The sequence below is a fragment of the Athene cunicularia genome (assembly GCF_003259725.1).
Source record: "Athene cunicularia isolate RWA chromosome 10 unlocalized genomic scaffold, athCun1 chr10_part1, whole genome shotgun sequence".
Classification (NCBI taxonomy): Eukaryota; Metazoa; Chordata; class Aves; order Strigiformes; family Strigidae; genus Athene; species Athene cunicularia.
This window is the reverse complement of record NW_020799112.1, coordinates 21,544,354-21,557,063: the sequence shown is the minus strand read 5'-3', so window position 1 is coordinate 21,557,063 and position 12,710 is coordinate 21,544,354. Positions and strand designations below refer to the sequence as shown.

Sequence of the window (12,710 nt, the reverse complement as noted above, 5' to 3'; positions counted from 1 at the left end):
TCATGGATTTAAAAAGATTAAACATAATGTTCAGGATCATCTACATATTCATTTAATCTTGTAGTTCAACATACCTGAAAAGACCTTGACAAAGATCTCCTTATATTTACACTGACATACACGAGACTCAATCCCCCCAGACTGATGGGTTTAACTTTAAAAAAACCCAGGGAGTCGAGAATCTTTGTCCACAAATTCAAATAGGACAGATTAAATTCTAAAAGCCCCATGCTCAGCTCTCCCAACATCATCAACCATTTAGACTTCAAAGATCTTTCCTGTCTTAATTTCTTAAAAAAGAATTCCTCTCAGTACTCTTTTTCATGTGGTGCCAAAGTTAGATGATGAATAGGCATTTTTTTTCCCAAATTACAACTATTAAAGTTTTTCCATAAATTGTGTCTCTTTTCCTATTAGTTAAAAACAATAAATAAATCACATTTCACTGTCATATCACAAAGCAACAACTAGTTTCACATAGCTGGTAGGAGTAAAGATGGTAGGAGAGTAAGTTTTATTTCCTGATAGGAGAACTTGTCAACTCGTCAACATTGATATTCTTCAGGGAAATCCTGTTTGGCAATGAATTTTCACCCTTTCTCTTCAAAGAAAATAATAGATCTATTTTATATTAATGACAAGGTTTAGAAATGCAGTGATGTTTCATCCATAAGTTATATACTATAATTTTAAAAAAGCAGACATTTGGTGTTGGATTAAATTGCTCGACAATGAGAGATGCCAAACCTCCTCAAACCCTTTTCTTCAAAATGGCACCAGGCAGGACTGAGTCACAGATCACACTTAGGATGAAGTGAAGAACAAGGGTAGAAATTGATAGAAAATACTGCTTTAAGAGACTTCAGAAAAAAAAATAAATTAAAATCTTCAGAAGTTGAGCAAGGTGACAATGCCTTTGGGTGTTCTTTCTCTGCCTCAAGTTAAGAAGTGCTTTACTGTTCATAGACAAGCTCTTGCAGGAAGTTTCTTAAGTTGTATGCTATTATACTTATGGGGTGTACTGTGGGTAATCCTCTGGATATAGATAATTTCCTATTACAGGGGCTTAATTAAAGTTGTTCTAAGGGATGCGAGTTGCTTGGGGTACTAGTTTCAATAGCAAAAGCTTGAAATAAACATCACCTTTATATACTCCCCAGAATGTGTATCACATTTAGCCAAAGGACAAGGCCCACATTCTACTTTATTGTACAATCACCTACTGGTTCACAGATAAATTCTTATTCTGCAAAAGCTGAAAGTAATTTTTGAGCTTTATGAAAAGATTTTCATTTGATTCATCTTGACCAAACCTCATTAAAGACATAAAAATAGCATGTGGGAAGAATGCATTCCTTGGTTTAGGTTCTGAAAAAACCCTGATGTACAAAGGGGATTATTTACAAGATTCTGAAACACTAAACCTTAGTCTGCAGTCTCTAATAGAGAGAGAGATCGATAAATTCCTCAATGCTAACAAATATGAGACAACAGTATTAGGTGTTCTTGTTGAAAATCCTTTAACCAGAAAAGAATTCAGAACGTTATTTCATGATGGTCCTGCTCTGAATTGTTGATGCTATTGCTAGTACTTCTGTGCAGGAACTTAGTTTTGACATCAAAGTAGGCATGGTCATTAATTAAAAAAATAAAAAGTGCTGACTAACAAAGGACCTAAGTGAGAAATTACATTTTAAAAAAATCATCTTTCAGTGACAGCAAGTCATGGTATTGTTTACTAGTGCAGTAAGAAATGGAGGACTGCAAGCTGCCGTCATACCAATGGCCTTCCAGTGCGTCAGTAATTCCTGAGCTATTCACTGCCTTGCCCAAAACAATTTAGTAGCCATGACTGACCCAGTACAGATTTCCTGGCGAGCACAGAGGCCTGTTGGTCCAAAGGATATTTGTAGCTCAAAGGACAAATAAAGTGTAAAAGACAAACTTGTCACATGAAAATTATTAATCATGCACATTACTGCAAAGAATTTAAAAGGAATGGCTCAAACACTCCTACGCTTCCTGGAACTGCCTAAGTTTTGGTGTAATTATATTTCTTATCTTTTGCCCGTTAGGACATTTTTCTCTGCGCAGAAATGAGAACTCAGTGCATGCTTGATACACTATGTCTGAAATACTGTAACTGTCTGTAGCATGAACAAGGTGACTAAGACAGCAACAAGTTTTTCCCTATAGTTGATTGATTCTGTTTCACAGTCATGAGTAGGGCTTGTACGGATCCATTTCCCTGCACTGTCTTTAGATATAGTACAGGATACCGACCTGTTAGGTTCACATACAGATACTTCATCAAATAAACTGTCATCCCACACAATCAATTGGCTTCACTTAATTTCCACCAGTGACTAGACAACAGAAAACTAATTATTCTACGGTTTTACCAAGTCAGGACTCACCTCCTAGGGAACTGAGTTTTTTATTTATTTGTAGCTAAACTGGGAGTTGGTAAATTAATTGGTTCAAACTGTCACCCAAAACCCAACAGGATATGAAGGGGAGAAAAGAATAAATTCATTTTCAGTGCAAGGAGAATGCAGTGGCTTTTGGTAAAACATAAAAATGGAACCATGTAAATTAAGGAAAGTAATTATGAGGCAGCCACACTGTCTGAAGACCCACAAATCCACGTTTGGCTAGCAGCTTTTGCTGGAGTGGAAAACTGGAATTGCAGATCTAAAATTGTGTATGAATACTGGGAGAAAATACCAGCATTATGGAAGTAATTATAGGACTGAATTTACAGCTTTTCCTGCTCCTCAGTATATTAAAATGCCACCAAAGAAATACCTAGTACTTTTTCTGAAAATTAAAGTTGGATTAAAGGAGTCTTAGTATGAGCTAAAAATATGATATTAAGAAAAAAAAAAAAAAAAAGCGCCAAATCCCTCCATAGCAGAAAACCTGTTATCCTGGCCAGCTCAAGAAGCTGCCAGAAAATTTTGGGGTAGACTAAGCTATACTGAAGGAATATATCCAGTCAAATCGTGATGGACTGTGTGCTCTAATGAGCATGCATATCAATGCCATGAAAATTTTGAAATTATGTTTGTTAATTGTATTTTTATTGTAAAGATATTAATTAATCACACATTCGGATATACTGACAGATGCTCAGATTCTGGCTGAGGCAGCAAACTAGACTTTGTGACAACAGCTTTGAGCCTCCCCCTGCCTTCTGATCACAAATGTGTTGAATATTTCATCCCCAGGTGCGAGCCAAAGCAGACCAACAAATACTCTAAATTGTGCTAACAGGTCTCTGGAGCCATCTCAGCTTCTGGAAAAACAAGGTTGCTTGGAAAGAAATTCTGACCTAATTTCTTTCTCCCATCATGCTCCTCGTCAGATTACAGGGAGCTGATGCCGGCCAACTAACGCTAGCCTTAGGTGACGTGGCCTCAAAGCACCACCATCTCGACTTGGAAACTTTTTTCCTAGACTTAATTTTTTTCGGTATTTTGGAAAAAACAAACAAACAACACACACTCCCCCCAAAACCACTAAAATTATTTCCTAAGGTCCAAACTAGAAAAAGTTATTAAATATCAAGCATCACCAAAACAGCATTAAAACTACGTTTGCTGATATTCTTGACCCTTACACCAGCACAAAGCAGTTGTAACACTGAAGACAAAATATTCACAGGTCTGCAAAAACTGTCTAGAAGAAAATCTGGTCTCAAAACATTTACAGGAAAGAGAAAAATCTGAACATCCTTCTCAAAATTAACACTCCCTTAGCAGAACTGTGGCAATACTGTAAAACCAAGGACTCATTCTGAATTCCCTCTACTCTCCTTGAAGTCTGTGTAAATGGTTTCCTCAGTATCAGCATGGCCATAATGAAAAGAGACCAACAAGGGAAAGAAAAAAAAAACCAATTTGCATAAAGATTGTGAGATTTTATAAGGTGGAGATAGGAAGTTCTACAAGATGAATTCATTTGCAAAAACAGGGTGGAGACCTTCCTAGAACCAGATGAGGTAATAACGTGCTATGTTTAGTTTACCTTCTGACAATAAGCATCTCTTGGTTATCATTAGCATAAGATTGTAGCGTCTAATCAAAGTCAGAATAAACCTCCTGGAGCACCAGGAGATAAACCAGATTAAAACCAACACTGAAACACCAGTGACACCCTGATGAAGGTGGTGAGACTATCTTACAACCCCCTCTCACCCCAAACCCTTAATTTATCTTTTAAATTCAGATATTTGTGAAGCTGTGAGCTTTCAGTATGCTTGTATCATCATGGAATCACGGTCAAACAGCTTTACTACATCTCTACCTCTGATTAATGAATAATTTCTGCAGATGTGACATCACACGGATTTAGAAAGAGAACCACAGGAATAGATAACTGACTGTTCCCAGCTTATGTATGTTTGAGGCTGGGTAGCATCCAAATTAAAGCTTCTTCAGTGGCAGTCGAGACAATTTAATTCTGCACCACACACTGGATCAGAAATTCTTTAATAAGACAGTTAAACATAAAACAAGTTAAGCCAAGACAAAAACTGCAGAAAAGACTTGGAATCCCGGTAGCCAAGTTCCTTACGGGTGCGGGTGACAGAACACACTTCATCTGAGAGTTAAGAGGAAAGATGGAATAGAATAAGTAGAGAAATCAGTGAAAGAAACAGAAGATCTGAAACAAGAGAAACAAGAACAAAAACTTGAAATTAAGAGGGCAACTTTAATTGGACTTGGTAGTGGCTAGTAAACAGGTGAAAAGAGTCTTGAGTCAGAAAATCTAGACACAGCATTCTTGACTGGAAAATTTCAACTGGATTCTTGAAAAGCTAAGCAAGGCGCAAGCAGTTGTACTGACTTCAATTATTGAAGTCTGACAGATCTACAAGAAGAGGTAAGCATCCAGTTCACACCACTTGTGCAATTTGGACGCTTTTTAAAAAGGTATAATCTTCAGAATTTTAATCTAGTTCTTCTAATGCATCAAGTCCTATTGACACATTTTTTTTTCACAGAAAACTCTCAAATTAAAATCCTCAAAGGAGTCTCTCTGTTTCTGTTTGTAGAGTTCCTTCTACTTACAAGAGATAAACATGGTAATTCCTTTCGTATCTTTCTTAGTTGAGTGGATGAAACACCTAGAGCATAGGAGAGGTTATTCTGACCCTTAAAAGCATTACCACTTTCCAAGCACCGTCCTAACCCTTAGCCTCTAAGTTTAGGAGATAGTCTGTTTTTCCCACACCTCCTTCTGATGCACCTGCACCATTCTGTAGGAAAGGGAAAGGGATTCACGGTCTATTTACACATTTCTTTTAAATTTTCATATATAAAACTATTTTATATTTACATAAAATATAAATATTTATAAATATAACATTTATAAAACTATAAACAGGTTTTGGTGCAGGGTTTTGATATTAGAATTTTCTTTTCAAGAACATAAAGATCAAGCTAGGCCCAAACTGCAGCTTCCAGACCTATCTACAAATCTCAGCAAAAGTATGATAGAAATAAAATAACATTTCTGCGGTTGTGACAAGTAAATGTATAAATACCAAGAGAGAAAGTCAGAAACTGGGATTGTCGGGGCTCTTTGTTACTCAGGAGCAGTTCCATCAGCAGCCGATAAAACTCATGGCATGTACAATGCATTCTCATGCCACAAAGGGCTACTTCTGACAGGCAATGTCTATAAAATCACTTCCATCTATTATTCTTCTGTATAACACCAAACAGGACTAAAATTGAGGTTCTTATTGGACTCTTTCCACTGATCCCTAAGCAGTAGCATATAGCAAGGAAAGAAAAATCCAAATTCAAGAATGACTAAGAGTCTTTGCCTGGGGGAAAAAAATTGTGTCTAAGAATGCTGATGATGTTAGCTAAGATAGAAAAGGACTTGGCCTTTGAGGGAACAGCAAGAGTGACAGAATCCAGACAGATGAGTACATCATATAAAGATATTTTATTATGACACCAGTGGTGTAATTTATGCTCAGTCAGTAATTTGCCATAACTCACACCTCTTGTCTCTTCAATAGCTTAGTTTCCTACTCAATCTCTACTTCCCTCTGTAATATTTTCGTTATGACTTCCAGCTCAAGTTCAGCTTAGCAGAAACATCTAGATCTGTTTTTTTCCTCTGTGTATTTGTGCAATATCAGAAATATTTGCTTTAAAGTTATATATGGTCAAGAGGTGCCCATTTTTTTTTTTAAAAGTATTACTAAAACTCATTCCAATTATTATCTGCAAAATATTAATGACATGAAATATTGCGATTTTAAATGAGTTTCACCATCTCTTCTGATAATACTAGGGCAGTACTGTAGCTACTACTGAGAAGTTTATGTACTCTACCAGCTGGTTCTGCTATTTGTCTGCAGCTTTTTTAAACTGCTGAACTACAGCAATGTCAAGAGTTCTTACACATATTCACCTGAATACTTTTAAGAGGTTATATATTAAATTCTCTACTTCCCTCCCTACCTCCAGTAACAACAACCCAACAGCATCCTAACATAGAAGATGAAGAAGTTGAAGGCACATAAGTTATCCTTCAAGGCAAGAAAAAACCTGTAACGTTGACTAATTTTTTTGTGTGCTTCTGAAGATATTCTGCATAACAATCATCTGTTTGAATCTGTCAGAGAATCCAAGAAAAAGAAATTTGGTTTACCATTGAGAACATGCCACCGAAGGAAAGGAGTAATCATCTGCATGCAGCACCATCTGTGTACCATTAGCAAAATTCAGAGTGGATTAGGCCATGTGGTAAAGCTATCAGTCTCTGACATCACTGCTGTCAGGCAAGTGGTCAATTAATACAGAACAAGTCTTTGGAAAAAGTAAACCAGTACCGCCCTGGCTTCATGTACCTGATGAAAATCCCAGCTGGCCCCCATGTTCTTTTCAAAAGTACTGAAAGGATGGATTCTGAAGTGTTTCATCTTCAACAAAATGAAGAAGAAAAATAAAATGACAATGGCATGGAAAGAACAGGAAAGGTGGAGCCTTTGCCTTTTAACAAAGAATTAACATGAGAAGCCCCAGGAAAATTGTGTTTGGTCTTTGTCTTTTCTCTCTAGTCCTGGCTCTTCTCTCGTTTCATGCAGCCAAGGGGAGATCATTGCAGAGAGACAAGAGTTGCAATCTGTGCCACGGACTCGGGATGTGCTGGTGCATGTAAGGTGTGTCGACAGCATTGTGCTATGAGAGAGGGGGAAGAGTAAGGCAGAAAAGAGGCGAAGGACCTATTTCTATACAGATAAAGCAAGGTATCAAGGGTTGTGAGGGAAAGAACCTCCCACTTCAAATGGCAATGCCTTTGGAGAGAGCCAGAGGGAAAGGAGTCGTAGCTAAGGCTGCAGGCAGTTATGCTGGCAGTGAAGGGCTCGGGGATCCTAGAACTCAGGATTAGTTTCTGCATGCAGCTAAAGTAGAGTAGAAAGTGCGATCAAGCCAGAACCACAACAGTCTTTTAGATGTCAGGGCTCTTCAGCTGAAGGAAACGTTAAATGAAAACTGAATCTCTGTTTCCAGGGAGGCCGAGTGAAACAGAGGCTTGCACAAAGATACTGCAGACAGCAATGGGAGCAGAGCCCTGGTGTAAACTTTCTCAGCGAAAGAAGTCAGGTTTAATCTAAAACCATGCGCTAGAATTGCGCCACTGTCAGTCCTCTGAAGCAGTCCCATGCAGTGGTTACAGGATGCCTGCACGAGGGATCGGCACAGTTTAGCCTGAGAGGATTGAATATCTGAATTTGTTCACCTGTAAATGGAAGAGGGCATGAAAAGAGCAACTTCTGCCTGCGTAGTCCTTGTCAGTGGCAGAAGGTCTCCTTACATCTATGAGATTGGTTTTTGTGTGCAACCATGAAAAATAAGAATTCTATACGCTCCGGTACGCTACATTTCTGAGTCCTAACCCTATTAGGAAACTGTAATTAAGTAATTTGCTATGGCAGGTACTGCATACAATGGTCATGTACAGCTTCCTGCAGACACAGATATCCACACTTGATTGTCAGTACCTACACTCAGAGTCTGCTTACAAAATGCTATTCCTAAATTACACAGTAACTAGATGTTAAACTGCTTCCTCTCCGGTTTTGCAGACTGCAGGCAATACGACAGAATGAGTTCACTCTTAGTAAGCTTACTCATATGTGGGGCAAACAGCAAAAGGTAACAGAGCCACAAGAAGTAAGTTACTTAAAGAAGGGGAAATAAGGGAACAAGGAAAAACCATATGAAATTGAAAATTTTCCTTAAGATGTTGGTTACATTAAGAAATAATTCTCTAGGTTAAGCAATGAAAGCCTGACCACATGCAGTGATCAAAACTTGGTGATAAAGCTAAGACAGTTTTGGATTAGCTTTATTTTCAGTCTGAATTTCTGATTTTTCTACAGAAAAGCCCCCACATTTCTTCTCACTCTAGGAATACGGCATTGAATGTAATATACAATTCCGCACTGAACAAGCACTGATAAAAATACCTAAGAATGTCAGTTCCTACACTGTATTTCAGGAATTAGAACTCATTTTAAAGTTCAATATTGTTCTCTTATTAGTTCTGAAAACTATGCAATGACCTATACACCAAAACTCTCAGAAGTAGTTGTTGAAAGGTATGTACAGCTTGCTTTTTTTTTTTTTTTTTTTATAATTATACAAACTGCCAAGTTCTGTACCAGGCTTACACGCTAATCCTTATGAGTGTGGTCAGTCTTAGTTTCAGTAAGCCACAGCTTACTCTGTAGTTTTTAAGATGCCAGATTCCTGCTTCTCAGGGGTGAGGTACATTGCTATTAGCGGTGCATTAAATCCCAAATTACTCAAATCTTAGGCCATCAAAACCTAAGAGTAAAAATGAATTGGCATTGCATACCCCAAAAGAGAAAAGCAGGATATACCTTCTTTGTCCATATGATAAAGGGAATTTGAGACAAATATCAGAAGCTGCCTCGATGACACCTTCTGGTTCTGACATGCATTATCTTTTCCAACCAAATATAAATTGTCATACATCAAGCCAAATGGTTATTGTCCTATTTTTCTAGCACAGTTGAAATGGATCTGATGAAACATTCCATGTTTCCATTAAAAGAATAATGTGAAGATGAGCACAGAGAGTTTTAGTAAATGTTTTTGTGGCTAATAAATTGCTGAAAAAGTATTCTGATCAGTGATCTAATCAAGAGAAACAAAGTAGCTTCAGATGTGCTAATTTCATGTGGACAAACAACGTCATTCAAACAAATCCTAATGTTTTTGCATTTGGAAGTCAGGAAAGAAAATTCACAGCACTTCCATTGTTCTATTTTTAAAATGTAAAGATACGATACTTATAAAACGCCATTCAAAAAAGGACTAGTTATTTTTGCAGACTAGGAAATAGTCCTGATCAATATAGCAGGATAAAGTTTTTATCATTTTAGTACTGAGATACTTTGGAACTTTTTGAACTTATGAGAAAACTGCAAGTGGTCAAAGTGAAAGCCACATGTGGTTTCTGAGCCAAGGGAAGAATACTGTCATTTTATTCCAATGCCAAAGAGCACACTAATAAAAAATCCACATCAATTATCTCTTACAATATTTTAAATGGTTCATGTTGCATTCAGCAACTAATTCTGCACACTGTCACACTTTTACAGCAAACCCCCTGAAGTTTCCATGATCTGGAAAAGGAAGAAATAAAACACTTTGTGGTATGACAGACTATACGGACACTACCTAAGCCACTGAAAAGCTGGAGAGTACGCTTAAATTTGGTCAAGACTTAGCAATAAGTACAAATGTTACCCTAACCATATCTTCCATAGCAGCATGTGAATTATATTAAGCAAATTAGTAAAAGACTATTAGTAACTTCAAGGGGAAAAAACCCTAAACCATTTGAATTTAAATGGGAAAACTTCAGTGTCTAGACTCCGCCATATGGCCTTTAAGATGCACAAATGATAAAGCAAAAGATAAGCTAGGTAACTTGATCTCATCACCTCGTCTTTGTGACGAAGCATAACCATAGCAAACAGCACTTATACAGTGCACAAAGAAGAGGATGATGTCCCTTTTAAACAGTTAACTAATATAACTGATAAATTTTACCAGTGTTTTTTATGTTTTTTCCTTTCCAGACTGGATAATAAAAATATTTTCAAAACAGGAAGGAAAGTTTTTCGTGAAATAAAGGAATACCTAGAACAGGATGTAAGGGAAGTCCATTTGGAGACAACCAAACAACACGTACGGGTTTCTGTCACGTTCACTCCCAGCAACTGGCAGATCTTTTTTCCTTGAACTTTTAGATTTCAGATATTCGACTGCTATTATTATATTACTAAACATTTACTAAAATGAAGGCAAAAGTCAAACTACAGCTTCAAAGGGCATTTATTTTGTGTGCAGAGGTAAAAAATTTTGTCATCCAGTTGACTTGTGCAACTCAATTGCTGGATTGATTTCTTAAAAATTCAGCACTTAAAAAAAATTAAAAGGTAAGACATACACAATTAAACCAACTATCTTCCTTTTAAGATAATTCAATCTCTCATAAAAACAAAACTGAAAAAATACCGTAACACTGTGAGATTAATTTGCAGACATAAATAATAAAATTCAGAGTCATATTGGTACTTACCCACTAAATGCCTGGACTGCGTAAAGCCTGGAAGTATCCAAGGAACTTCCACTTACTATCCGAGCCTTTAACAAAGACCAGAAAAAGTACAGTTACTCAGTTGCTCTTGGTAAGTCTTTGCCAGAATTCAGCTGCATCAAACATGTAACACCCAGTATGAAATGTTTAGCAGGGTCAGCTCCAGGCCAAAGCTCGAGTAACTATTGCTTTGGAATACATTTTGGTAGCATTCAGCACTAGTGACACACACTGGCAGAACCCATGGGAAGACGAGACATTGCTTCCCAAATATTGTTGTCCTTTAAGTCCTACAGCGTATGCAGCGTAGATGATAACCAGAGGCAAAATTCCCAGCTACCACGTTTGACAGCAGCAGACCCCTGTGTTGGCAATTATGAGAAGCACAACAATGAGGGTTATCCTGTTTGTAAATGCAACACATTTGCGATACACTCAAAGGAGAACAAAGGAGTGGAAAGCTGGGAAAACCATGCAGATCTCACAAATAAAATGAAGGCACCAAACAGGTCAAGTCAGTCACAAACAAACAACAACAAAATACATGATCCCTCTAGCAAATATATGATTTTAAACCTTTTCATCCACAGAAACGCTATCTGAAAGAGAATTGGGAAGAAGGGGAATATAGGTTAGACAAAACGGTCTCTGAGAAAATATGATACAAAAAAACTGTCATGGTTTTATTCTGCTAATGCAGAGCAGAATCTAAGTAACACCCGTGCTTAGCTGTATCGCTGCAGCAATACTGTCACTACATTTTAAACAAGCAAAAAGATGTTTTCAGTAGATAAGACTCCCTACTACATACACAGAACTGTGTGGATACCATATAATTTATATACTCTATCCCACCTCCACAGGCTTTTTACGTTTTTTTATTAAAAAATATATTAAACCACCCAAATAGTAATGAATATATATTTAATATAGTTGCAGCGTTCAAAAAAAATTTTCTGTTTTCAAGGAAAATGGAAGTGTTTGTACAAGATTATTTAAAAAACAACCCCAAACTCTTGAACTGTAACTGTAAGTCTATTCTATCACAGCTGTATGATGACAGATATTACCCCCCAAATGCCACAGAACTACCATTGTGAAAGTATAAGATATGAGACATATATATAAAACACTGTAAACTGCTTAATGCAAAACTGTGACGTATTCATATTTACTATCAGACAGAAAAATACTTCCTGACAGGAAAAGCCACCCTTATTTTATTGTCTCGTCAATTCATAAGTGCAAGTACATTTTAAATTTTTTTATATACTACTCTTATATACACTTACATAAGTGTCTCTCTTTTCTAACAATTTATAGTATAGTGCATACATGAAACTGCATTGTTTTAATTGTCACCTTACTGATCTTTTCATTCCCCCCCAATAGAGTAGACATTCTACAGGCTCTTTAAACAGTTCAGGTATTTTCCAGATGTTTGGGGATATGCCACATTGCAAAATGATCATTTACACCTTAAACACGTGCCACGTTTCACTTTTAAACCAGTTTATCTACAGGAAAATATCAAACATATATGAAGAATATATTAGCAAATGTGAAGGTGCATACAGGATAGCAGTGACAAATCAGGGAACTAAAGGGCTCTTTTGTGCCGCTAATTTTAGAGGTTAGTTATGTAATCAAAGCAAAGCAAATGCACAAGGAGGGATAGAATGAAAACCATAGAAATAGAAATGCATTTGCCTGACAACATCACATATGATGGGCTACTCTTTCTCCACAGCATATAAAGGATTTGGGTAACCACATGATCCTACTTTCCCACTACAAAACTCTTACATAAGCATAAAATTATTTCATAATTTAAATTAATTAAATAAAATTATTTCATTACATAAAATTATTTCATAAGCAGGGCAAGAGCAGAGCCAGGAGTAACTAGATGGCTGTAAGCTGGGCTGCCCATGGAAACAAATTGGGATGTGCTCTGATGAGAGCTAAAGGTGGTAAGAGTGAAAACCAAAGTGCTGGAGCAGCATCTGGAGAGATGAATGGAAGGAAAGCCAAGAGAAGACTCTAAG

General features: G+C 37.0%; 1 protein-coding gene across 4 annotated transcripts in view; it reads right to left on the bottom strand.

Annotated features, from left to right (window-relative positions):
• Window positions 1-12,710, bottom strand: part of UNC13C (unc-13 homolog C) — a 149,393-nt gene that overhangs the window by 110,824 nt on the left and 25,859 nt on the right. For all 4 annotated transcript variants that reach the window (XR_003399095.1, XM_026855668.1, XM_026855670.1 and 1 more), the window contains 2 exons: window positions 11,239-11,261; window positions 10,645-10,709 (listed from right to left, as the gene is read on the bottom strand). Coding sequence is in view for 3 of the 4 variants with exons in the window: in XM_026855668.1 (XP_026711469.1) it covers window positions 10,645-10,709; window positions 11,239-11,261 (88 nt within the window). In the remaining variant the exon portion in view is untranslated. The remainder of the gene's footprint in view (window positions 1-10,644; window positions 10,710-11,238; window positions 11,262-12,710) is intronic.